The sequence below is a fragment of the Amphiprion ocellaris genome, chromosome 15 (genome assembly GCF_022539595.1).
Source record: "Amphiprion ocellaris isolate individual 3 ecotype Okinawa chromosome 15, ASM2253959v1, whole genome shotgun sequence".
In the NCBI taxonomy this organism is placed as follows: domain Eukaryota; kingdom Metazoa; phylum Chordata; class Actinopteri; family Pomacentridae; genus Amphiprion; species Amphiprion ocellaris.
Window position 1 is genome coordinate 31,137,793 of NC_072780.1, and position 27,668 is coordinate 31,165,460.

A 27,668-nucleotide genomic window follows, 5' to 3' on the forward strand; every position below is an offset into this window, starting at 1 on the left:
TGACTGTAGAGTCCGTCTTTCACCCAGTCACTGCTAGTTTATATCAGCGCTGACATAAAGATTAGAGTTACATCTGTAGGGGTCGACCAATACCATCAGTGCAGATCATTAGTCATCAAGGCAACTGATTACACTTTTATTTTAGTGGTGGGACGCGACTAAAAAATTTATCTAATTAATTAGCCGTTGTAATTAATTAATTGTGATTAATCGCATTGTCAAATAGCAATATTTGTCACAATAAGCAAAGATTTTCAGTTCAAATAAATGTTGGTTGGCGACTGAATGAACAGACATACATGAACTTAAATAACAAAATGTTTGTTTCATTTCTGTTTATCTGCATTTTTCATCTGTCTGCCACATTCACAGATTACTGCAAACTCAAAGTGCAAATATAGCGATTATATTCAGCATTTTAAGACTTTTTTTAAACTAAAGCACTTTCAGTGTCTTCTAAAGCGGTCTATTATGGGATGGCTACACCGTTAGCCGTTAGCAGGACTGTCGTAGCTAACGTGTCCACAGGATCCATCAATTTCTAGCATCCCATTCATCGTCTATGTGAAATGCACCGCATTGCATGCTGGTTGCATTGTGGTGTGTCTCCCTGGAGCTCATTTGCATAAACTACACCTGACTTCTACTTTATGTAAATGAGGTGCGGGGATCGGAGGTCTGACGCATCGCGAAACTTTCGTTAAATGTCTAAACTAGCCGTCATTGAACTAAAACGAGGACAGATTCAGCAGCTTATTTCTCACATCAAATGCTTTCAGAAATACGTTTCACTAGGCTGTTTTTTCTCACGGCGCCTTTCCACGTGAAAAAAAAACGACCCTGTAGGCACGTAGCTAACGTTAGCTCTGGTGCTAACAGCAACATGTTAGCTGCCATCGGGAAGTTTTTAAAAGAAAACTCTCCACCCAACAAGCTCGATGCGATCTCATCTTCCTTCACTGTTCACCAAACTTTCATGTGCACTGATTCACTCAGTAAGATAGATAGATAGATAGATAGATAGATAGATAGATAGATAGATAGATAGATAGATAGACAGACAGATAGATAGATAAATGATAGATAGATAGATAGATAGATAGATAGATAGATAGATAGATAGATAGATAGATAGATAGATAGATAAATGATAGATAGATAGATAGGTAGATAGGTAGATAGATAGACAGATAGATAGATAGATAGATAGATAGATAAATGATAGATAGATAGATAGATAGATAGATAGATAGATAAATGATAGATAGGTAGATAGATAGACAGATAGATAGATAGATAGATAGACAGATAGACAGATAGATAGATAGATAGATAGATAGATAGATAGGTAGATAGATAGATAGATAAATGATAGATAGATAGATAGATAGATAGATAGGTAGATAGATAGATAGATAGATAGATAAATGATAGATAGATAGATAGATAGATAGATAGATAGATAGACAGATAGATAGATAGATAGATAGATAGATAGATAGATAAATGATAGATAGATAGATAGGTAGATAGATAGACAGATAGATAGATAGATAGATAGATAGATAGATAGATAGATAGATAGATAGATAGATAAATGATAGATAGATAGATAGATAGATAGGTAGATAGATAGATAGATAGATAGATAGATAGATAGATAAATGATAGATAGATAGATAGATAGATAGATAGATAGATAGATAGATAGATAGACAGATAGATAGATAGATAGATAGATAGATAAATGATAGATAGATAGATAGATAGATAGATAGATAGATAGATAGGTAGATAGATAGACAGATAGATAGATAGATAGATAGACAGATAGATAGATAGATAGATAGATAGATAGATAGATAGATAGATAGATAGATAGATAGATAAATGATAGATAGATAGATAGATAGATAGGTAGATAGGTAGATAGATAGACAGATAGACAGATAGATAGATAGATAGATAGATAGATAAATGATAGATAGATAGATAGATAGATAGATAGATAGATAGATAGATAGATAGATAGATAGATAGATAGATAGATAGATAGATAGATAGATAGATAGGTAGATAGATAGACAGATAGACAGATAGATAGATAGACAGATAGACAGATAGACAGATAGATAGATAGATAGATAGGTAGATAGATAGATAGATAGATAGATAGATAGATAGATAAATGATAGATAGATAGATAGATAGATAGATAGATAGATAGATAGATAGATAGATAGATAGATAGATAGGTAGATAGATAGACAGATAGATAGATAGATAGATAGATAGATAGATAGATAGATAGACAGATAGACAGATAGATAGATAGATAGATAGATAGATAGATAGATACTTTATTAATCCAGAGGGAGATTCACTGAATATCATTTGGTTGTGGATGAAACAAGACTTTTTTTTAACCATTTTCCAACATTTTATAGACCAGAAATGTTCATAGTTGACTGAGAAATAATCAGCAAATGAATCAACAATGACAATAGTTGATATTTGCAGCAGTTATTGCAAGGAAGCAGGAGGAATTCAACTTTAATTTCTTAAAATAATTATAATAACAGTGATAGTAAGTGTTTTTCTAAAGCATCATCTACAATAACTTAATTAGATTAATGTGAAAGTTCTAAGGAGATAACTATGTGGATAATAGATTTACTAGAATTTCTTATATTAATTTAATTGTAATTTGAGTTGCTGTCTAAAAGAGGCCAACAGATGAGATGCTGTGCTGTTTTTCCCCATAACACATTAATATCCATAATAAATAACTAAGAATACAGCGTCTTTAATCAGCGTATCATTCACTTAATGCTGAAACCTCATTTAGAACCAGAATTTATCAAACTGCTGCCACTGATGCCAACATAAAACGTGTTTTCTTTGTTTCTCAGCAACCTGCTGCTTGTTTTGTTCGTTGCTTCAGTGATTAAACAGGTCGTGGTCTATATGTGGTTATAGGAAGTAACCGTACCGTAACTTAACCAGACAGGCTGCAGACAGACGGAAACTCAAAAAAATCTCTGCAACACAACAGTAGAAGTGACAGAACAATGCTTAGATTTTAGGACACGGATCAGATTTTAACAGTAAAATAAAAACTATATATACCATGAGAGAGAATTATTTACCTGCAGCAGAAAAACTGTGACTCTGAAGAGAAGGAAAAAATACAGAAATACACAATATTTATCATTTCTGGTCTATTCAGTTTACAAGCAGAAACACACAGCTAAAACACGTCAGTATTAAACAATGTTGTCGCATGTTGCAGATTTTCCTCACATCGTTTTATAAATCATAAACCAGCAGCAGCTGACACCCCTGTAGATTCTGATTTTCTGGCTTTAATACCAGCCTCTGTTGTCTCTTTAACTTTGAGACTTCCGCTGATCATTGTGCTGTGAAGGCCCTTTGAAGAGGATTAGAACAGCTCCGTTGTGTTGCAGCACCATGAATACATGTGATCCGTTGAGGAAGCCACACCCAGCTCTGCTCCAGCGGCCGGCTGGCGACCGTCGAGCCTCGTTCAGATCAGGTTCCCGTTTCTAGCTGGCGGTTCGCAGCTGTGACTCACTTTCCTGCCTCCTCCTTTCACTGGGACGGTAATAACAGAGCTGCTGTAGCTGAAAACACATGAGGAACACTAAGAGTCAGAAACAATGACTGCCCACCGTGTCCCTGCATGCCCCTGATGGTGAACCTCAGGCTGGTCCTCTGATAGACACCAGAGGTAAAACAGGTCAGCAGCAGATCCTCTGTTTGTGTTTCAGAGGCCTGAAGCGTGTCTCCTCGTGCTTTTTTTAGATCATTTAGCACCTCTTCCTGCAGAAACATGGATATTTTTACCTCCAAGCATTCCAACTTTTAATCACTCGAGGATTTCTGTGTCCTGAGTAGAGTCCTTTAACCCTCCTGTTGTCCTCATTTACGGGCACCAAAAAATATTGTTTGCAAAACCTTCATGAAGAAAATTCCAATAATTCCTTAAAGGTCTCCCTTAAAAGTTTTATTTTAAAAAAATCCCCCAAATTTGGCAAGAAAATTCTTGTAAATATTTGCAAAAAATGAGTAAAAATCTTCCAAAAAAATCCTAAAAATATCTAAAGTGATTCCATATATATCAGTAAAACTTCTATTTTCTTTAAGAACATTCACATAAAAATACAACCAAAATCCAGCAAAATTTGCTGGATTTTGGTTGTTTTTTTATGTGAATGTTCTATGAAACATTTTTAACATTTCTTTTTTTCCACCAAAAAATGTTCAAAAATTTCTCAAAAATGTTGAAAATGTGGACATCAGAAGTTTCACTGTGAAAATATATATTTTTTCCACATTTTCAAACTTTAAACTGGGTCAGTTTTGACCCGCAAAACAACAGGAGGGTTAATTCATATTTGTCTTTAAAATTGTGTTTAAAGATGTTTCAGATATCTTCTCAGTCCTGAATACACGCCTTTGAATTACAGCAACATTTGAATATCGTTAAATATTACCACCGTTATCCACACAGATATGTTTTTTATCACTTTGAATGTGGTTTTCCAGACATGCACATCTGTTTGTAATCGCAAAGAACTTCAAACTACTTAACAAAGTTAGACTGTAGGATCATTTGGTTAACTTTTTATTTCATTTATCACCAACCTTTAAGATATTTAGTGCCAAATGCACTGTAAAAATGAAGGTGAACAGTTTTAACTGCAGGTTCTGGACCAGTTTTGTGTAGCTGTTCTAAAGATTTTCCCTGTTTTGTGAAATTACAGATACTGCCTCATAAAATCACTGGAAAAACATATTAATTTACATGCTAGTGCCAAAACGCCCCAGAAAAAACAGGCCAAAACTGTACATAATGTCTATTTTTTGTACTTAAGTTAACTAAAAATAGGACTATTTTACAGCTATTTGCCAGTTTAGTCAAAGTTTTTACAATTTTTTAATGTTACACTATTCCACTGTTTTACTTTTTTTGTTGCAGTTTGATTTTTGTTTTTTACAGATTACTTTTTATAGTGAATTTTTTAAAATATAGCTTTTAAAACATTCAAAACTGTTCATCCTCACAAAGAACTTAAAACCACATAACATGTTCAGACTATAGCTTCATTCACTTACTTTTTTTAGTTCATTTTTGCCAAACTTCTGCTGACTGCACTGTAAACTATCAATGTTTCAACAGATTGTAGCTGTAATTTTTTTGAGAATTTACTGTTATTTTACAGATTATTTTACAAATTTCTTCCCAGTTCTGATAAATTACAGATAATATCTCATAAAAGTGAAGATGCAAAATATGAATTTGCATGTGAACTGTACAAAAAGTAGGCCCAAACTTTACATCATGTCATTGTACAAAAAGAGAAAGTATTTTTACAAATAATAATTTTTTAATTTTTATCTTTGATGGTAAAATTACACTACTTTGACTGTATTAAAAATATAATACAATTATTTTATATTTATATTATTTTAAAAATTATATTTTATATTCTAATAGTGTTTAAATATGAAATATTTTCAAATATTTGACATTATTTGAACAAAAAATTACATAAATAAAGGACTGAAAAATTGTTTTAAAAATCCTGTTTTCTTAAATTACAAATAACTTTGTAAAATCATTGTAAAAAGTCTAAAAAACTAAACAAGAATGGCCATAACTGTCAATAATGTCTGCATGATAACATAATGTCATCGTAAAAAAAAAATGTATTTTAAAAAATAGTAATTCATTATTTATTTAGTGTTTTAAATCAACAAAAACTATTTTTACAGATATCTGTCTTTACTGGAAACAAAAATTATATAAAGAATTGAAAAAATGGTAAATATTTTAACATAACACCCAGTAAAATCACGGATGGATAAAAAAAATATTTACACCTTAAGTAAAAAAAGAAATTAGCTTTTTTTTAAAAAATACATGTTGTTTTTTATTTTTAAATGGCCATAACTGTAAATGCAATTTTTAAAAATTTACTTAAGTCGAATAAATATATAAGTATTTTACCGTTTTTTGCCAGTTTTGTCAACGTTTTTAAAGTTTATTTCATATACATATATTTACTGGAACTGTACCTTTTGTTTTGTACTGGATTTTTTTACAGTGTACTTTTTTAAATATAGCTTTAAATGTTTAAACCTGTTTACATTCACCAAGAACTCACACAACATGTTCAGACTGTAGCTTGAATAAATTTATTTGTTTATAACTTTATAAATATTTAGTGCCAAAGGGAACAGTGGAGACATACAGATCTAAAATAATGCAGGTGATTGCTGTGAATTATACTGAGGTGCTCTGCTGGCATGTTTACTGCTTCAGCTGCATTCCTATAGAAGAAAACACTCCCTCTATAAAATGCATTTAACTGCGCTGACATGAAATGATTCTGAGCTCCAGCAGCAAAAACCTGCGCTTCAAAGTGAGTAAAGACGGAGAAAACACAAGACTCTTCTACTGTTTGGCTTATTTATGGCGCACAGCTGCTGGACATGTGGAGGGAAAGTGTTGATTTATCACCAGAGAGGAAAGGTTAAACATGTGGAGGCTGAACTGTGCAGCAGCACAATGGAGAGAAAGAATAATTCCCCTTCGGTTATTCTCGTTTGCATTCAGGGGCCAGGAGCGGGTTGTGTAATCTTGGGAGAGGAACAGATATCACATATGCTAAAATAGGAGCTCGGTGTTGCATTAACGGCTCCGCTGCGTGTATTTCGGGGATGTCCCTCCCAGACGCGGCTCGCTCGGTGGCACGAACCGTCTTTTTACGCGCAGCAGCAGCAGCGGAGAAGGAGGAGGAGGAGGAGGATGGAACCGCGCAGAGCTTCGTCTCCCTGAACAGAACAAAAGTGGGCTGAGCCTGAGGCGAAGTCTCTGCAATCCGACACTGTTTATCCTCCTCCATGTGGCTCTCATAGAAAAAAAGCTCGGAGGGCTGCATTACGCGCGACGAGTACGCGAGCGAGGGGGCGGTTTTCAGGGAAAGCCCAGCGCAGCTCCGACACTTTTACGCGCGGCGCAGAACACAGAACCGGGATGACCGAGGTGGAGGAAGCGATGCGGGCCGCCGTGCCGTCCTGCTGCGGCGGCGTGGAGCGTGGATTTCTGTTCCAGCGGGGGAACTACATCCACGAAATGAGCTGCGCGCAAGTGGGGTCGCATCTGTACAGCCGCATGTGCTGCGCAGGTAGGTCCGTCTGCGCTCAGAGAGGAGGGGAGTGTGGCTGGGAGGGGTGGCGGTGATGATGATGATGGTGATGATGATGATGTTCAACCTTCTTCATACCTCCACCCACAATACAGCGACACGTGAGGGACAAAAGAGTGGGCGTCCAGAGAGAGAAAGTTGAGCAGCAACAAGTGTTTTTTTTTTTTGTTTTTTTTTAAAGCAGAAGTAGCTTCCCTGGCTTCGCGAATATTGCCTCTTTGACTCAGCATTTTCACTATTACTTGCTTTAGAATAAGAAAATAATTGATGGATTATTGACAGAAATCATGATAATACTCCATTTGTCCAGCAGAAGTTGGAAGTGAAGCAGCAACAGGTCGTTTTTGAGAGAAAAAGTAGCTTCTCTGGCTCCAGTTTCTCAAATGTCGTCTCCTTGACTCAGCATTTTTACTATTTCTGACTTTTAATTAACAAAATAATGATAATCCATAGTTTGTCCTAAAGAGAAACTGAAAGTAAAGCAGCTTTTTTAAAGCAAAAACAGCTTTTCAGCCTCCAGCTTTTACAATATTGTCTCTTTGACTCAGGATTTCCTCTATTTCTGACTTTAAAATAAGAAAACAATAGATGGATTATTCAAAAGAAAATAATGATAATGCTCCATTTGTCCAGCAGATGCTGGACATGAAGCAACAGGTGGTTTTTGAAAGGAAAAGTAGCTTCTCTGCCTTCAGTTTCTCAAATGTTGTCTCTTTGACTCAGCATTTTTACTATTTCGGATTTTTAATCAACAAAACAATGATAATCCATAGTTTGTCCTGGACAGAAATTGAAAGTAAAGCAGCTTTTTTTAGAGCAAAAACAGCTTTTCAGCTGACAGCTTCTCAAATATTGTCTCTTTGACTCAGCATGTTCACTTTTTTGACTTTAAAAAAGAAAATAATTGATGGATTGTTTTAAAAAGTAATGATCCTGTATAGTTTGTCCTGCAGAACTTGAAGGTAAAGCAGCAACAGGTGTTTATTTTTAAGCAAATATTCAATTTCTGGCTCCAGTTACTTGAATATTGTCTCCTTGACTCAGCATTTTCACTATTTCTGACTTTTAAAAAAATAAAATGATTAATTGATTGTTAAAAAAAAAAATAATAATACATGATTTTTCTAGCAAAAATTGAAAAAGAAGGAGCAACAAGTGTTTATTTTTACGCAAAAACTCACTTTTTGGCTCCAGTTTCTGAAATATTCTCTCCTTGACTCAACATTTTCATTGTTTCTGACTTTTAATGTACTAAATAATTAACAAATTAGTAAAAAAGTAATGATAATATATAATTTGTCCAGCAGAAGTTGAAAGTAAAGCAGAAACAAGTGTTTATTTTTAAGTAAAAACAGCTTCTCCGCCTTCATCTTCTCAAATATTGTCTCCTTGACTCAGCATTTTTGCTATTTCTGACTTTAAAATAAGAAAATAACTGATGGATTCATCAAAAAACGACGCTAATACATAACACTGCATTCCTCCTGTAACATGAGCTTCATTTGTTTTGTAGAAATTCTATAAATAGTGGTCTGTTTGTGTAAAGAAAGCTATGTTTGAGCAGCTCTGATGGATGGAAAACATGTGCGTCCCACATGTTCCTTCACACACCCTAAAAACAAAAGCTTTAGGCTCAACAAAAACACAAACGCAGCAGATTTTGCCAATTTGAGTTTAAATTACACAAAAATATTAAGTTGGTGCAACATAACTCCTAAAAAGTTGATCTAAATCAGTATTTTTTATCGTCTTGCAGTCACATTTTTATTAAAATGGTGGTAACAGGTCCTTGAAATGACTTTTTCAGGTGTCTAATCCATCATGTTGACATCTGAATGCATGTGTTGAAGGCGTTCCTGCTCAAACCTTCTATCACTGAGCAGTTTGTGTGAATGGAACGTTTGCGTAACGTTTGTTTACCTGCTGCTAAAACGTCACATATTATCATTTCTCTCAGGCTTTTATGGACATTTTTCAGCTTCAGAAGTAGAGAAATCCCCCTCTTTATTTTATTTTATTCATTTTTCCGTCCCTACATTTAACGTTCTCCAGAGGTTTGGGGTCAGAACGTCACGCCGACTGACTCTCAGCTTCTCTGTGTGTGTTTTTGCCGCGTTGCCACGGCAACCGTTTACACAAACCACCTCTTTCCCATATTTAAATGCGACGGTTCTCGGCCTTGTGTCAACACTTCGGGGCCTCCGGTGACCTTGAAGTTTCCTGAACGGTAGTTTTTAACTTTTACTGGCTTTATCTGCTGCTTGTTGGACTTTAAAGTAGAAATGTTCAGGTGTGTTTTGTACCGGAGCTGCTGCACCAGAAGAGGGAGACAGACTCAGCTGGAAAATGAGCTCTTTTCTTAAATCCTCAGATCCCTGAGGAGTTCCTGGATGTTTTTCCTCACTGTGGGTTCATTTTTCTCTGCAATATAAAGTCCTGAACCTCTACATAACAGAAAGAAGGAGAGAAAACTCAGAAATGTCTTCTGTCAGTATGAGACACAGTAGCATAAATTTCTTTGACTTTTTTTATTTTGCAAAAAAAAAAAAAAAAACTGGAATCAACATGTCCAACATTTCCCAAGTGCCCACTGTGGTACCAACACTGTAAATGAAATTATTAATTTAATAATTATACAATTATTTATATTTTTAGTTGGTGTCTATGCTTGTTTCCTATCTTTTCTGTTTAAGCACAGCCTGCAGTTCAACCAAAAGTTCTTGAATTTTTTTCATGTGACTGTTGGTCACAGCTGAGTCACTCAAAGCTTCACAGTTGCAGGAAAAATGGCAGAATTTCTTGTTTTTGACAGATTGTGGATAGAGCAAATTGTTCATTTCTTGCAATTTTTTAAACAAAACTTGGATTTCGATCTATTTTTAACGTTGGTTGAGTTTTCCCACAGTCACAGATGAGTAGTTCAAGTACCATTAGAAAGTTGGAAATCACACAGTTCTTTGTGTTTTTATAGTTTCTGCTTCTGTTAAGTGTTAAATTTTGGCTGTTTTCTTGAAAGATAACATAACTTTCAAACCCCACCTGTGGATTTTAGGGCTCAGAGGTTAATCGGAAGTGATGTTGCACAAATCGTATCTCGTTTTACAGATTCTGACTGAGATAAATTGTGCATTTTTGATTATTTTTCAAAAGATAAGATGCCTTTCAAAGTTCAGAGGGTTAATTGGCTTTGAATGACACATCTGAAGTGCAAAAATCCAGCAGTTATCCAGTTCTCATATTTCCACAACCGCACAATAACAAACACCATGTGTGGCTAATTACACGTGTTTTTGTGCAGAGGGTGCCTGAAAGTGACACTTTAACCATCCGTTAGGGTCGTTTCTCAGAACAGCAATGATGTTCCTGGGGTGTGTTTAATTATCCAGGAATGACAGAAACCGGGAAAAAAATCCCAATAAACATTGTTTATATCTCATTGTTAACTCCATTACAAATCATTTCTGTAAATACTTAGTGCAGAGGTGTTATTTACCTCTCACAGATCATGGTTTAACAAGAATAATTCACTAGTTTTTCATTTAATAAATACACGTTAAAACTTTTTAAAAATGTACATAGGAAAGACCTACAGATAAAATACAACTGTTTTACATGACATTGAGTTTTTTTAAAAAAACTTACATTTTGAATTTTTTATTTTATGGAGTTGGTAAATTAACAGAATACTTGTCTTCTGTTCAGGGTGCAAATATGTAAAATGAACCATTTTATTCTTTTTAAGCCAAGCAGAAAAAGTTTCATCAAAAAATAAATAAAGGTAACAATTTTTACATTTTGTTTTTTACTTGAAAATGGGTCAATTTGACCCACAACATAACAGGAGGTTTAAAGTCATTAGAAACATAATGTGGGCAACTTAAGACTAGGGCTGGACCCGAATATCCGAATATTCGGTCGTTGTGATGGTATCCATAGATTCATTTTGAGATCAGAATACCCATGTCGCCACTGTCACTGACTAGCTGCTTTACTGTCATCAGGCAGACCTACCAACTCTGATGTTATGCTTCGTGTTTGTAAACAGAAGACAAAATGCCGAAGATGGAGATATCCATGCTAATGCTAATGCTAATGCTGAGCCTGGGCCTGAATATCCAGAGCCCAGAAATTGCTATTCGGACCAGTCCAACTAAAACACAACTTTATTACTCCACCAAGAAATGCGGTGAGTTCTGTGACAATCAGTGTACGTTTGTCTGTCTGTCTGTTAGCAACATTACTCAAAAACCGGCTAACGGATTTGGATGAAATTTTCAGGGAAAGTCAGACATGACACAAGCACCAAGTGATTAGATTTTGGCAGTGATGCAGCTTATAGTCTGGATCCACAGATTTGTTAAAGATTTCTGTATCATTGCCAGATAGCAGCATGGCGTCACTGTAACTACGACAACAAGTGAACACTACATCAGCTGCCTGCTGATGATCACATGACTGTGATCCTACTACTAATCCACCGCTGAGGACTTATCAGGACTTATCTGTCAGAAATGATCCAAGGAACAACTGATTAAATTGTGGAGGTGTTTCTGAGTCCCATCAATTCCTGCCACCTGCTACATATTTAGGTCACGCAATTCAGTATCCGTACATAACGTACACATGCATAACACACACCTGTGCTCAGAGCAAGGTCATTGTGTTTGTGGGTACATCTATATTAAATGGTGCCGTGATTACAGCCTTGAATTTTTTCAACATTCCATCCATCAGAAATGATACAACGACTGCGCAGCCTTGGAGGAGGACTGCGCTCTGAGTGCTTTTCTAGTTCTGCTCTGTGTTGCTGTTTGACTTTATATCGTGCTGTTTGTCTCCTCTGCTGCCGATCACCGACTGAGTTTGTTCTGAAAAACAGTAAATTCCATCCAGTTCTAATAACAGACAGACTCTCCGGTGGCAGTAGATGCCTTCCTGCCCTCCTGGCTGCCAGCTCCAGGTCAGATCTGCCCCAGAATGCCCTGCAGGTTTCCCCTCCCCTGCCTGCCTCATACCTTCACCCCTCCATCATAAACCCATCAGGGCTCCAGAGGATCACATTCCTGTCGTCAGGTTCTGACGCTGCATGCTGTCGCTTGCTCAGACAAACAGGGAGACTTGTTTTCTCTCTTTTATTTTTTTTTTCTTTCTGCCCCGGTGGGGTTATCTCTTGGAGGCGGCTCCCCCTGTCTGTGAGGAGGGTGGGCGCGCCCTCGGCTGGAATGCTTCGACTTTCTTCTCACGGCAGAGAAGTCGTCGTAAAAATGCTGCTGGCTGTCAGTGCTCGGGTTCATCGCTGCCGGTTATCAGCAGCAGAGAAGAGAGAAAAATCCACACAGCTTCATGCAGAATAACGTCACAGAAAGCTTTTTAAACTCATACAAAATTACGTTTTAATGTAATAAACCTAAAACTAGTTGGGTTGCACTGAAACGTCTTAAAACTTTATGCTTGTTTTTGTTCCAGCAACGTCGCTTCCTGACACATCTTGAGTGTTTTGCATCTCTTTGTGACCATTTTTTTTTTGTTTTTGGTCTTAAATTGTTCATTTTGCATCTTTTCATGTTTTTTTCTTCCATTTTGATCATTTTTTGTCACACATTGTTCATTTTGTGTGTCTTTGCAATCATTTAGCCTCTCATTGTGGTTGTTTTTGTTATTTTTTGGTCATTTTGTCAACATAAAACTGTCTGCATAAATGCATTCAGACAGATTAAAGTAAGTTTGAAAATTGCACTTGTTTTGTGCAGTTTTCACTCCTTAAACTCTTCTTTGTAACCATCTGGTGACATTAATCCTACAGTTTCTGGCTGATTTATTTGCAAGTTTGAAAGCTTATTTGCATGAAAAATGATTGAGACACAATAGCTGCTTTGTTTCTTTGATAATTGTCTACAGCAGCTTTATGATTTGCCTCAAAAACAAGTGTTGTCTGCTGCACTAAAGATGACACAGAAATCTCGTTTTTCCTCACTGTGAGCTCATTTTTCTCTGCAATATAAAATCCTGCACCTCTATGGAAACACAACAACCAGGACTAGAAGAGAAAACTCAGAAATGTCTAATGTGCAGCTAGACGAAGATAGAAAGCCATAAAACAAAGAGAGAAACAAACATTTAAACAAATACTAGAAACAAAAATTTTATTCTTCATACTACAGATATTTTCACTGTTTACATTTTTAATTCGCTTCCATACTTGTTTCTGTTTAAGCACAGCCTGCAGTTCAGTCAAAAAGTCCCAGAATTTTCATGAGGTGTCTGTTGGTCACAGCTGAGTCACTCATGGCTTCACAGTTGTATTAACAAGTGCAGGTTTTTTTTGTTTTTAACAGATTACAAATAGAGCAAAGAGTTAATTTTCTGAAAATTTTTAAACACACCCTGAACAGAAAAAACATGGAAAGCTTCTGTGCAGCACGACAGCATTAGAATGACAGAAATCATAAAAAAGAAAGATAAAAGTCGAATTTCTTTGATTATTTATTCTACGGAAACTGAAAAAAATGGAATCAACAAGCATCCACAGGTGCAAATACTGCAGAAATATAATTCTACAGGCTATTAAAATTTTGCTACTTACATTTTTAATTTGCATCCATACGCTTCTGTTATTTGTTTAATAAGCACAGCCTGCAGTTCAACTGAGCTGAGTGGAATATTCTTTGATTTTTCTTGAGTGACTGTCGGTCACAGCTGATTCACTCACGGCTTTATCGTTTCAAATAGAAGCACAGAATTTTTTGTTTTTACAGAATCTAGTTCAAGTAAACAGTTTATTCTTGGCGATTTTTAAAAATGATATATGTTGAGTAAAGCGATTTTGATACACCACATTTATAGTCTCGGATTTTTTCCAATATTGGTACCAATATTATATGAAAATTGTTACTTTACATACTATAGATATTTTACTACTTCTATTTTTAATTTGTGTCCAAACTTGTCTCCCATTTCTTCTTTAAGCAGCCTGCAGTTCAACCACACTGAGTGGAACATTCCTTGAATTTTTCTTACATAAATGTTGATCACAGCTGAGACACAAATGGCTTCATGGTTGCAATGTGGAGCACAGAATTTTTTAGTTTTTGACAAGTTGGATTAGAGCAAATGATTTATTTTTAGTGTTTTTTGTTTTTTTTTAATGTTTTTGATGGATTGTTATGATATTAAGCGTAGATTTGGTTAAGTTCTCCAAGAAAATGTTACATAACAAATTATTAGTTCAAGGGCCATCAGAAAGTTGACAGCCTAGTGATTTTTTTCTCCTTTTTTACAGTCTTTGATAAATGGTGCAATTTTGTCTTTTTTTCTTTTTTTTTCAAAGACAACATGCCCTTCAAAAGTGCCGTTGGGTTTGTTTGCAAGTTCAGAGTTTTAACTGTGACTTTGCACAAATCATATTTTGCAGATTTTTTTGACACCCTAATAAATCAGCAATCAGCTTTCTACTTAGAGCATTCTTTAAAGTCCTGGCTGTTATTTATAGGACGGCGTACACACAGAGCCTGCAGCGGTGGTTCCAGGTCTGGCCGAGGTGTAATCTCTGCAGCTTTCACCTCTCAGGTCCCAACAAGCCGCCTCCCTCTGCAGGCATCCCAAACATCCCTCCAGTTCAGCCAGCGGGTGCAGGATTGATGTAGCTCAGGGTGAAAGGTGTTGCAGGTATTCAGGTGTTACGTGGTGGAGTGGAGGTGCAAGTTTGGGGCTTAACAGAAGAGAAGCGTTTGTCGGGGAAACAGTTTGCACACGAAGCGGCTGTTTGCATGAAAGTTTGTTTGCATGAAAATGATGCAAATGATTGAGACACAATAGCTGCTTTGTTTCTTTGGTAATTTTCTGCAGCAGCTTTAGGATTAATCTGAAAATCTAATCTTGTCTGTTGCACAAAAGATGGTAAAGAAGTGAAGCTCTGCTGCCATGATATAAATATTTTTATTTAGATTTTTTTATTTGGATCCATACTTGTTTCCTGTGTGTTGTATAAGCACAGCCTGCAGTTCAACCCAGTAGAGATGAATAGTTCTTGAATTTTAGTCATGCGAATGTTGGTCACAGCTGAGTCACTAATGGCTTCATGGTTGCATTGAGGAGCAAATAATTTTTTGTTTTTTACAGAATCTGATTAGAGCAAATGATTTATTTTTGGTGATTTTTAAAAAAATTAGACATTTGCATGAAAAAGATGTCATATTTTTCTCCCTGTGCACATTGAGACACAATAGCTGCTTTATGTTTTGGATCATTTTCTGCAGAAGCTTTAAGATTTATCTGAAGTCTTGTGGTGTTAAACTGGCTCAACAGAAGGCTGGAAATCGATCTAAGGAAAAGCCTCCACATAAAACCATCAGGTTGTTCTCATTAGATGCTGGTTTTCCGTCCTCCTGCAGAAAAACGCCCCTCAGCTTCCCGCTAATCGTCTCCTGATGGACGATGAGACTCGAGGCTTCCTCAGGGTTGTTTCTCGTCCAAAGTGTCCATGTTGAGGCTCTGTGCAGGAAGCAGCTTCTGCAGCCTCCTCTGAGCTCTCAAACAGACGTTTCATTGAGGCTTGGTGGCGTCCGACAGCACGATGTGACAGATAGAGCATGAGGAGTTCAGCTGAGGTGATCCAGCTTCTGGCTGTAATGAAGAGATCAGTGATCTGAGAAGACTTTATAGATGTTCTTCAGGATTCCTCAGCTGCTCTGTGACCTTTATTTAAACAAACCTTCCATTAAACTGACTTTGAGCTCATCAGTGAAGGGTGAAGCTGCAGAAGTTGTGACTTGAGTCATGATTTCAGTCATTTAGTCGTTCTTTTCCACTGTCACGAAGATGAAAACGCCGGTCTGATTTCTGCTGCCGTCTGATGGAGGATGTGGGTTGAAACCACCAATCATTTCTGCCAGCTTTGTCCCGACTTCCTGTAACTGTGTCTGACTTTATGTTCATGATGGTCTGGCTGCACCTCACGCATGTAAACGATAAAACTAAACGCTAAAAAGAAAAATATAATCACCATCTACTGCAGTTCCCTTCTGCAGCTCGGACAAACTTCAAACACGTCTGTAAACTCGTAGCTGCCAGAAAATATAATTACAGCCATTAAAGGCTAAAAGAAATCATGTTAGGTTGTCAGTGGATTATTTGTACTGACTCATGACCAATAAAAGCCAATGAAAAGTTCACAGTGATGGACTGATCCTGTAAAGTGAAGCTTCTGTAATCATGTTGTGTGAGAAGAAGTCAAACCTGCAGCAGCCTGATAAACTTTAATACATAAAGTAGATGTAAATGATCTAAAACATGCAAGAAACAGCAAAAGAAGTTCACTGTACATCATATTTGTTTACGAAAAATTGTGTAAATGCAAAAGAAACCTAGAGATTTAGGCTGAACATCTGATCGAGAGTTAGACTGGAATAAAAAACATACAAAAAAACACACAAAAATCAATATATGTTTAAAAAACTGCGGAAGACTAATGTTAAAAAATATAAATAAGTAAAAATACAATTTAAAAAAAATCTGGAAAATAATATTTTAACTAATTCAAATACAGTAAAACTGTTAATTCAATAAGACCATATTATTATTTTTAAAAAGCAAAAATACAGTTTTTTTGTGGATTATTTACAATCTTGGCTTGTTTTTGTTGTTGTTTTTTAAATAAATAACATGCAATTAATACTTTTATACAATTTGCTAGTTATTGTCTGAATTTCAACAAAACATGGAACGTCTGTAAAATATCTGTTTGATTTATTTACTGTATTTCAACACTTAATATACAGATTTTTTCATTTGAATAATGGCAAAAATATGTTAATTTTTTATTTTTTTCATTTATATAAATTTGTTTTTTAAAAAAAAGGTCATTTTACATTAAAATGCTATAACAGAACAAAGTAATATTTAAAAAAAATACAGATTTTTATTTAGGATTATTTACATTTTTTAAATAGACAATATATGAATTAATGAATTGTTTTTTCCAGTGATTTTACTCGTTGTTATCAGAATTTTAACAAAACAGGCAAAATCTCTAAAATAATTAAAATCATTTTTCACCATTTTTGACATAATCTTTCATGGAAATATCTGGAAAAAATTGTTTTGTTTCATTTAGATATAGTTGAAAATAGTGTAATACTATGGTGGAAAAATGACCATTTGTTTTGTTTGTTTGTTCTTACAGACAACATGTTTATAAGACGTTTTTCAGAGATTTTACTAGTTATTATCTGACTTTTTAACAAAACAGCAAACTGTTTTTAAAAACTACAGTTCTAAACCTGAATAAAAGTTGTTGTTTATTTCTACAGTTTGTTTACAGCTGCGTTAAATCTTTTTTCTAAACGCTTGTTGTCTTTGTCGTGTCACAGTCAGCCTTCATCACATGCTTCAGATCCGTTGCACACTGAAATTAAATCACATGGGTGTTAGAAAAGTTGCAGTTGGATGTTTTCTGTGAATCTTTCAGGGCTTTCAGAGACAATCAGAAGTTGTTTGGGGTCTTTGTGTGGGTGGGTGGGTGGGTGGGTGTGGATGTTGTGGGAGGTCTGAGGGCGAGGCGGCTCCGGTGGGTGGGTGCTGGGTGGTGGGTGGGGTCCGGGTGGAGAATCTTCCTCCTCCTGGGCTGAATGACGGCTGCTGACATCGTAGCCCACAGGCAGGCATTTTGCAAGAGCTGGTGAAAAGAAAAAAAAAAGAAAAAACCAAAAGAGTTGCAGCAGCAGCAGCAGCAGCAGCAGCGAGTGTCAGATGGAGCAAAGGGAGGAAAAAAGGAGTGAGATCAGGAAGTGAACCAGCGGCTCCAACACTCCCACTGAGCCAGAGCACCGAGCAGCAGCTGCCAGAGGAGCAGAGAGGTTTGAGGCAGCATGGCCATGCAGCAGAGCTTCAGAAACTACTCGTCTGACAGCGTGAGCAGCGACGGCGTCTTCATAGACGAGGCGTACTACCAGAGCAGGCTGAGGGCCACCGACTGCAGGAAAGGTAGAGTTCAGGGGCTTCATGGGATTCTCTGCAGCTGCATCCTTCTAGATACTCGAAATATTATAAATATGACAATATTCTTTAAAGAGGAATTAAAGTAGTTTAATGTGTGAGTTTGCAGAGCTGAGTTGTGGCTCCAGTGGTCTTCTGCCTCCTCTAATCAAACAGGACACACCCCTCAATGTGTCACGGCGTTTCCTCCTTTTATTGGTCGACCTGCAGACGCCTGAACTCACTGAGAAATCTGAAATTCTGTCTGAATTCTGCAGCACAATTTTTTTTAAAAGTTGCTTTCTGTACTTTGTTTATCTTTGTGCAAAAATGGGACTTTTTTTTGCCTTTTTAATGGTAAATGTTGTGTCTTTAGTGACAAATGTGACGTTTTCTGTTATTTGCAAGTCATTAGTCAGTTAATTCACAATGTTTTCTCTGTTTTTCGTGGTTTAATGGTTCATCTGTTGTGATAAAACAACTGCAAAACAGAGGAACTGATTAAAACCAGGAGAACAACCTGCTGCACCACATATTCTAATTCAGTTTTCATGCACATGGATCAGATTAATGATCGTTTCCATTGTCAATGACAATTTATTGAGTATTTTCTGGATTATTTAATCACTTTTTTGGTTAGAAAATGCTAGAAAATGGTGAAAAATTAAGAAAAAAGTTTGAAATGATGACCCAAAGATATTCAGTTTACTGTCACAAAAGAGGCAAGAAGCCAGAAATATTCACATTTAAGAAGTTCAAATGAGAAAATTTTTACTTATTTTTCTTTAAAATTCCTCAAAATAACTAATAAAAGAGAAAAGAAACCATAAATATTCACAAATAAGAAGCTAAAAGTCATTTTATCTACTTTAATACATCACCTATTGTGCAAAAATGAGACTTTTTTTTAGCGTTTTAATGGTAAATGTTGTGTCTTTAGTGACAGATATTTTCTGTTATTTGCAAGTCACCTGTCAGTTAATTAACAATGTTTTCATTTTTTTATTTTAGTGTTTTAATGGTTCATCTGTTGTGATAAAATGATTTCAAAACACTATTCATTAAAAATCAAACAGGAACTGATTAAAACCTCAAGCTTCTCGTTCCATTGTTAAACTAGAGAAAGAGAACAACCTGCTGGCCGACATATTCTAATGTAGTTTTAACGCACGTGGACCAGATTAAAGACTATCACCATTGTAAATCTATCTGCTGATTATTTTCTGCATTAATCAGTCACTTCTTTGGTTTAAAAAAAATGGTGAAAAATTAACACAAAAGCTCAAAATGACAAATGATAATAGTCAGTTTACTGTCACAAAAGAGGGGAAAAAAGGAAATATTCACTTTTAAGAAGCTGAAATCTGAGAATTTTGACAAGTGTTTTTTTTTTTTAAATGATGACCTAAAATGACTTAGCCATTGTCTCAGTTGTTGGGGTTTCATTTAAACACTGACATCTAGACCTCTAGACAAGGCGTATTTTTCAAATCTGGCAATTCATTGGTATTTTTTGGCATTTCGTTGGTATTTTTTGGTATTTCATTGGTATTTTTTGGTATTTCATTGGTATTTTTTTGGTATTTTATGGCACTGTTGGTGTTTTTGGTTTTTCATCTGTGTTTTTTGGCATTTCATTGGTATTTTTTGGTATTTTATGGCATTCTTTTGGTATTTCATTGGTATTTTTGGTATTTCATTGGTATTTTTTGGTATTTTATGGCACTCTGTTGGTATTTTTGGTATTTCATTGATATTTTTTCATATTTCATTGGTATTTTTTGGTATTTTATGGCACTCTGTTGGTATTTTATGGCACTCTGTTGGTATTTTTGGTTTTTCATTGATATTTTTTGGTATTTCATTGGTATCTTTTTGTTATTTTATGGCATTGTTGGTATTTTTGGTATTTCATCGGTGTGTTTTGGCATTTCATTGGTATTTTTTTTGGTATTTTATGGCATTCTTTTGGTATTTTTGGTATTTCAATGGTATTTTTTGGTATTTTATTGTACTCTGTTGATATTTTTGGTATTTCATTGATATTTTTTCATATTTCATTGGTATTTTTTGGTATTTTATGGCACTCTGTTGGTATTTTTGGCATTTCATTGGTATTTGTTGGCATTTTTCTGGTATTTTGGGGGTTTTTTTGGTCTTTTTTGGTCTTTTGTCAGTATTTTTTGATGGCAGACTGACAGGACGACTCTATCCACCTGGCGCTGCAGCACAAAGATGTTTATTCAGGACGCCTGACGTCTCACACCTCGTCTCTGATTCGGGATAAAAGGATAAATCTGAGCTCAGGCTGCAGCTTCAGGCTACAAAAGTCATCCTAGCAAACACAATATTTGTCTGAGGGATCAGTGAAAGTTTGCTTTTTGTTTCGCCGCTGTGAGTTTTGGAATGTTAAGTGTAGCTTTCAGCCCGATTCTTCACTTTGAGCAGCTGTTTTCTGCAGAAACACGTCCAGCTTTTATCAGCCTGTGTGCAAACTCATGCCCTCATGATCGAGTTAGTTGAATTTATCTTGTTTTGGAGTTTTATTTCACTTCTCTGTTCAGTCATAAGAGTCTCTGTGACTCATCGGCTTGATGCCACTCAGAAAAGGGCGTCGTCCTCTTTGGTTTCTCTGTTCTCTCTTCGTCTGACCACTTCTGTTCAACGAGCTTTGATCCACACGACACGATCGACTGGCAAACACAAAGACTTTCACTGTCTGCTCTCATGTGAAACTGTTTGGTTTCGTCGCCTCCATCATTAACTGAAGAGCTCATGTCGACTGCACGGTTGATAAAGTTTAAAGTGTCTGCAGCTCTGTTAGAATAATCAGACGGTGAAATCAAAACAGTATCAGTCCTGCAAGGTGGAACATGTCTCTGCAGAAATGCTAATCTGAAGGATGTCGGGGATGATTTACTTTAGTTTGGTCTGACAAATACAGAGATAAATCCAGAAAGTAACAATAAAAAGACACCACATAGGCTTAGTTTTGTATTGTTATTATAGTTTTATAAAAAGTAAATTATTTACGCTATGTAACAGTGTGTTCACAGTAAAAAGAAAAAAATGTTGATGTTTTCAGCATTTGAATGGTAAATCTAGAGAATAAAAAGTACAATGTCTAGACCTCTAGACTTGGCATATTTTATTTTATCTGGCATTTCTTTGGTATTCTTTAGTCATTTTTGGCATTTCATTGATATTTTTTGGTATTTTTTGGCATTTTGTTGGTATTTTTTGGCATTTCATTAGTATTTTTTGGCATTTCATTGATATTTTTTGGCATTTCATTGATATTTTTTGGTATTTTTTGGCATTTCATTGGTATTTTTTTGGTGTTTTAAGGCACCTTGTTGGTATTTATTGGTCTTTTTTTGTTCTTTTTTGGCATTTTATTCATATTTTTTGTAACAGATATGTAACAGTGGGTTCACAGTAAAAAGAAAAAAGGATGTTTTCAGCATTTTAATGGTAAATCTAGAGAATAAAAAGTGCAAATGTAAAAAATAAGTAAAAAAATGTCTTCAAAATTAAAAAAAAGAAAAAGACAGGACTTTTTTTGTATTTTAATGATAAATCTAGAGGATAAAAATTGCAAATGCTTAAAAAAAATCATAAAATAACAGTAAACACACTGGCAGCTCATTACACAGACTTTGGTCCGTAAGTAAAAAGCATGAAAATTTTTGGTATGAAACTTTGTCCTATTTTTAAAATAAATGAACACAATAAAAAATGTGTTTATAGCAAAACATTTCTTGTATTTTAATGATTTATCTATTGGGAAAACTGGACATTTTCAATTTTTTAATGGTAAATCTATAATAAAAAATGAAAGAAAATGCGATTTTTTTAATCAAATGCGAGAAGAAAAAAGTAACAGTAAACAGACTGGCAGCTCATTACACAGACTTTGTATTGTATTATATTGTTAGTCTGCCAAGGAACGCGACGGAGTTATGTGAAGATCAGCATCTGTCTGTCTGTCTGTCTGTCTGTCTGTCTGTCTGCCTGTCTGTCTGTCTGTCTGTCTGTCTGTCTGTCTGTTAGCAACATTACTCAAAAATGGACTAAACAGATTTGGATGAAATTTCCAGGGAAGGTCAGAAATGACACAAGGACCAAGTGATTAGATTTTGGCAGTGAAGCAGCTTATAGTCTGGATCCACGGATTTGTTAAAGATTTCTGGTCATTGTGAGATAGCGACACAGCATCACTGTAACTATGACAACAAGTGAACACTACATCAGATGCCTGCTGATGATCACATGATTGTGATCCTTCTACAAATCCACCGTTGAGGACTTATCAGGACAGAAATGATACAAAGAACAATTGATTAAACTGTGGGGGTGTTTCTGAGTCCCAACAATTCTCGCTGCTCTCTACATATTTAGGTCACACCATTCAGTATCCGTACATAACGTACACATGCATAACACACGCCTGTGCTCAGTGCAAAGTCACTGTGTTTGTGGGTTCATCTATATTAAATGGACACATTCTATGTTGCTGTGATTTCCAATCATCAGTAACTAATAAACAAATGCTGCTTTTCTACAAAAAAATGCTGCATTTCTGACAATGCCATAAGGGGGAATGAGCAGCCTTGGAGGAGTACTCTGAGTGCTTTTCTAGTTGTTTTCTGTAACACACAGTTTTGTTTGTTTATGCTCCACTTTTTCAAGAGTCACAAGATAATTTTACTACTTGGCCTCGATAATTCATTACAATAAACTATAAGTAGGACAAGTTAGCCTCCAGCTAACTGGTTTGTACTGTATATGCAACATGTGATGCATTTTACACACCAGAAACTTTGGGAATCACCGTTTTAACATTCATCCATTCTCTCTGGATTCACTTTTTCTGTCTTATTAAATAAAGAAATAATTTGTTTTCCCGTTTCAAGCAAGTATTTTCATGTTTCTTTTATGGAGACATTCACAACATCTGTAAATTATTGCAAAGTATATGTTTCCCGGATGGCTTTTGCTTTATGTTTTGGTAAAAGCAGATACATGAATTGTGGTTATTATTATAAAACATGTAAAAATGATTAAACAAAGCTTGTATTTGTGTGTTTCCTCAGATGAACGAGACAGAGTTCAGAAAAAGACCTTCACTAAATGGGTCAACAAACACCTGATGAAGGTAAGTTTCTCCCTTCATTCATTTCCACTAAAAGCTCCGTCCTCAAACGACCCGACAGGTTGGAATGTTTAATTCCTGCAGCTGCTTTAAAATCTCACCTGGTTCCAATAAGTTTTAACCTGAGGAGACTCCGAACCGTCTGATCTGACAGATAAACTGGAAGGAAAACATAAAGTCACTCTTAGATTCCCCAGAAAAGGATGAAAAAGGTGAAAAACCTTCCACAAAGTGCCTTTTCTTCTCTGTAGAGTGTAATGTTAACTGTATGTGTGTGAGGCAGTGAGTCACCAACGCCTGGACTCGCTTTAGAACCGGTTCAGGTTTCACATCTGGGATCCAGACAGCTGTCGGGGCGGGTTCTCGAGGCTCTGCAGGGGAACAGGAAGGACCGAATGTAGGATTAACAGTGTTAAATATGTTTGGAAGTATCGATAAATGTTCTGATCTGTGACCCCTAAATACCTTAAAGACCCTTCATGGTGTAAAAGGTAGAGCTGCAGGTACAGTTAGTTATTTTCTGTAAATATTAAAGAGCCCACATTATGCTTTTTTGTTTTTTCTTTATTTTAATGAATTATACCTTTGTTGTGCATGGAAAAGTTCTGCAAATCTATTTTAAGTCCACACGAAACTGAGTGATTTTCTCCTTGCCCACTTAAAATACTTTGTTTTAAATCCAGGCCTTTTCACTGTAACTTACTGACATCATCACCTAAGTCATTTGCATAAACTAGCAGCTAGCTTAAACAAAAAACTTCCTTCCACTTCAGTGTTATTTTTCATGCTAGCGCTGCTTCTGCTAAACCTGCATACATATAGTCACAGATCAGACATTGTTTTTTGTTGTTGTTTTCAGTTTCAGACAGAAAGAAAGAAAAATTGCAACTTTTCTGAAGATTTTTGTCTATTTTTTAGCTCTTGGCAAACATTTATGTCTTCTACTGTTTTGGTTTTTTTTTTTTTTTTTTTTTACAGTACTGTAGCCTTCAGCATCACCTTCTGGTGAAACTACACTCCCAAGCAGCTAATGAAGACAAACCTAACTGACATTTTCTGTTTTGTTTTTTTATTTCATTCTGCAACATTGCTTGACAATTGTATGGAAAAATTACTACCTAAAAGCGAAACAGGATCCTTTAAAGAGCTCATGTTATGTCGTTTTGTGCCTTGATAACGTGGAGGAAAATTCTTATTTTGCAACAAGCTTCCATGTAATTTGTATGAAACAGGAATGTGAGGTTTCAAATGAAAGTTATGTTAAATTACATATCATGAAAACACCAAAATTGTGGCTGTTTTTGGTAGAGCCATGTTATTAATCATGTTTCCAGAGTTTCATTCTAACCAGAGTCCACCTGTTAGCATCAGCTGCTTCACATTCAGCTTCATTAATCTTGTTTTTACTCGGGAATCGGAGTGTGTTAAAGCCGAGGAATGTCTGCTGCCGTACATGTGCGTCCGGCGACACGAGGCTCGACACCAGATGACTCAGACTTTGTTTGTTTTGTCGGGAAAATCCCTCAGATTTGGGTCCAAAAGACTCGAGGACGGTCAGCGATCCAACTGCACCTCGAGGCCGGATCACGAGATGAAACGTCTCCAACAGATATCTCAAAAGTGCCTCCTGGTGTAGATGATTTAGACTGCGGAGAAGGAAAACCGGTGTTTTATTTAACCCTTTATATCCAGCAGCTGATTCATGCACAGAAAACAAAAGCGTATTTTTATATTTCTTGATTTTTAAAGGCAGAAAATGGCAAATTAAATTCTAAAATAACAAACTGTCCTTGTCTAACGTCTGTCAGATCCAACCAGCATCTGTGTCCTTGTCCTCTGTTCCCTCTCGAGTCTTTAAAGTTTCATATCTTCTCACATCCGACTGTTTCTTCTTTCCATCCTCCACTCTGTCCTCCATCCTTCCCCATCAGCACTGGAAGGCAGAGGTAGGTTCTGGCTGCGACCCGAGTGCTGTTTGGACTCATTTCTGCCTGCATGTCTGTTTATTTACCCTCCACTGTTGGCCTCTAACCTTCTGTTCCCCTTCGTTTTAACCCTCCTAGTCCTGTTTTCTTGCAGTGCGACTTGTTTTTACACGTTTCTGTGGCTACAGCTGCTTCCAGAGTGTAATTAGACATCGTGCCAGTAAGTTGCATGCAAAGTTTACAGGCAGTTTCCGGAGCGGTTTAAAGTAAAGATTGCTTTCCTTGTAATTTTTCAAGTCAGTTTTTGGTTTTGAGATGATATTTAGCATCTCAAGGACAAAGAAAATGAGCGACTACATGATCCCAGGTTTTACTACATTAGTTTAGGTGAAAAAATCAATGCAAATGTTCAAATTATGACCCTTTTTGTCCTTTAAAAACTATTTTGCAGAGTTTAAGGTAGGGGTTTAATTGACTAAATAACCTGTAAATAAGCAGCTTAGATGATCAAGTTAACTCGTTTCTGCAGTTTGCACCTGATTTTTAAACCTCGATTGAACACAAAGCCTACAGAGAAGAGGCTGGAAATGGCAACTTCGAAGATCTTTAGCAATTAGCATTAGCGTTTTTGAGGTTTTTAAGATGCAACAATGGATTCAGGTTGTCTCCATCTTGACTAGCTCTCAGCTAATCCAAAAATTAGCAAAAAGGAGTTACCAAAGCAGCCACACCCTTAAATTTGCATAACTTTAAGACTTCATACAATTTAAATAGATGAATTTTCTAAAAATTCAAACCCAGTCCAGTTGTCATGAATGGATAAAATAGCTAAAGAGACCAAGACTTTTATTTGTACCAGGTTGTAAACATGTTTATTTCTGCTGTAAAGTTGGACATTTTAACATGGAGCTCTATGGGGATTGACTCACTTTTAAATGCAGCCTCCACTGGACATTTGAGGAACTGCAGCTTTGTTTGTGTTTAAAAACTATCAGTCTTTTTTTTCTGTATTCAACCGTAAAACCATTTACTTAACAGTACGTTGCTTCACACGAGTGATTCAAAGAGTGAGTTTGCTTCCCTTTGTTTTAGAAAAATACTGATAAAAAATGCATCATTAACTGCACAGGTTGTGGTTTTGCAAATGATTGTCGTCACAGACTCCCAGTTTTGTAATACGGCAAGTGACTTCCATATGATTTTAACATTGAGTCACAGGATGAACAAGCCAACTACTATACAACTAAACTTCCCTCTTGGATTTGAAAGAATCTTGTTTTTATTCTGAAAACTTTCAGTTTTCGCCGTGCTTGATTAGTTTTAGGAAAATATCACAGGTCAGTTGAAGCTTTAACAACAATAACTACATGTTTTTGTTATGAAAAAGTAAAAGGAAAGCTGTCGAGTTTGAAGGAACCACAAAGTCCTTGTAAGGAGGCATAAATCAGCAACAAGACTTTGGGTTCGTGTCCCATATGGCACAGTTATTCTTCGACTTAAATGTAGTTTTCACTCATCGTTTACTTTCAGTTTTCACTCTGTTTGGTTAGTTTTAGGAAAATATTACAGTTTAGTTGACACATTCACAACTATAACTACATGTTAGAAACTTTAGGCACCAGATTTCTTTTGTTAAATTTAGGAAAAACTGCACAGTTTGCTTCAAAATTGATTTTCTTATGATGGTAAATGATAATTGGTTTTACATGACTTTTATCTACTCACAGTAGAAAGGTGGGTGGTAATATACATTTAATAATTATAACAGCACTTAAAGCATCTAATTTTACATATTTGTGGCTTAGATGATGCGTTTGTGTGATACAGGCTTCAGTTTTGTTTGAAAAGTTATAGGCGTCGGCGTCCACAAACTGCAGAAAATAGTTAAACTGTGTTTGTTTACAACCGATCATCTAACTGCCCATTGTTGTAAACCTGATGTGTTAAAATAATGAGAGGAAAAATGGAAATTAGAGGCTATAAAAAGGAGAAATCCTGTAGAAGAGCAGAACAGTTGGTTCCTGCAGCCAGTAAAAGCAGTAATGTGTTGGTGTGTGTTCAGCTTTTCCTTTTTTAGGTGGATTAAATCCTGATTTTTGTGAACTTCCTTGGAGACGAGCTGCTGTTTGTATCGTGTGTGAATACAAACACTGTGACTGAATGAACCCAGATCAGTAACGTGATTTAAAGATTAAAAATGCGTCTCCATGTTGTGTCTTCAGGCCCAGCGTCACATCACCGACCTGTACGAGGACCTCAGAGATGGACACAACCTCATCTCCCTGCTGGAGGTTTTGTCTGGAGAGACTCTGGTGAGTTAATGAAGGATTCGTTTGTTCACGTCTTCCTGCTGTTGCTGTAAAATCTAAAAATCCTCCAGTC

General features: G+C 36.0%; 1 protein-coding gene across 33 annotated transcripts in view; it reads left to right on the forward strand.

Annotated features, from left to right (window-relative positions):
- The window catches only part of pleca (plectin a), a 198,315-nt gene that overhangs the window by 105,769 nt on the left and 64,878 nt on the right, over window positions 1–27,668 (forward strand). For 15 of the 33 annotated variants that reach the window (XM_035948473.2, XM_035948475.2, XM_035948478.2 and 12 more), the window contains 3 exons: window positions 23,303–23,364; window positions 25,293–25,307; window positions 27,509–27,598. In XM_035948473.2, coding sequence (XP_035804366.2) covers window positions 23,303–23,364; window positions 25,293–25,307; window positions 27,509–27,598 — 167 coding nt within the window. Of the gene's footprint in view, window positions 1–7,063; window positions 7,215–17,946; window positions 18,216–23,302; window positions 23,365–25,292; window positions 25,308–27,508; window positions 27,599–27,668 lie in introns of those variants that run through there. The other 18 variants (XM_035948474.2, XM_035948476.2, XM_035948477.2 and 15 more) reach the window with 5 other exon arrangements.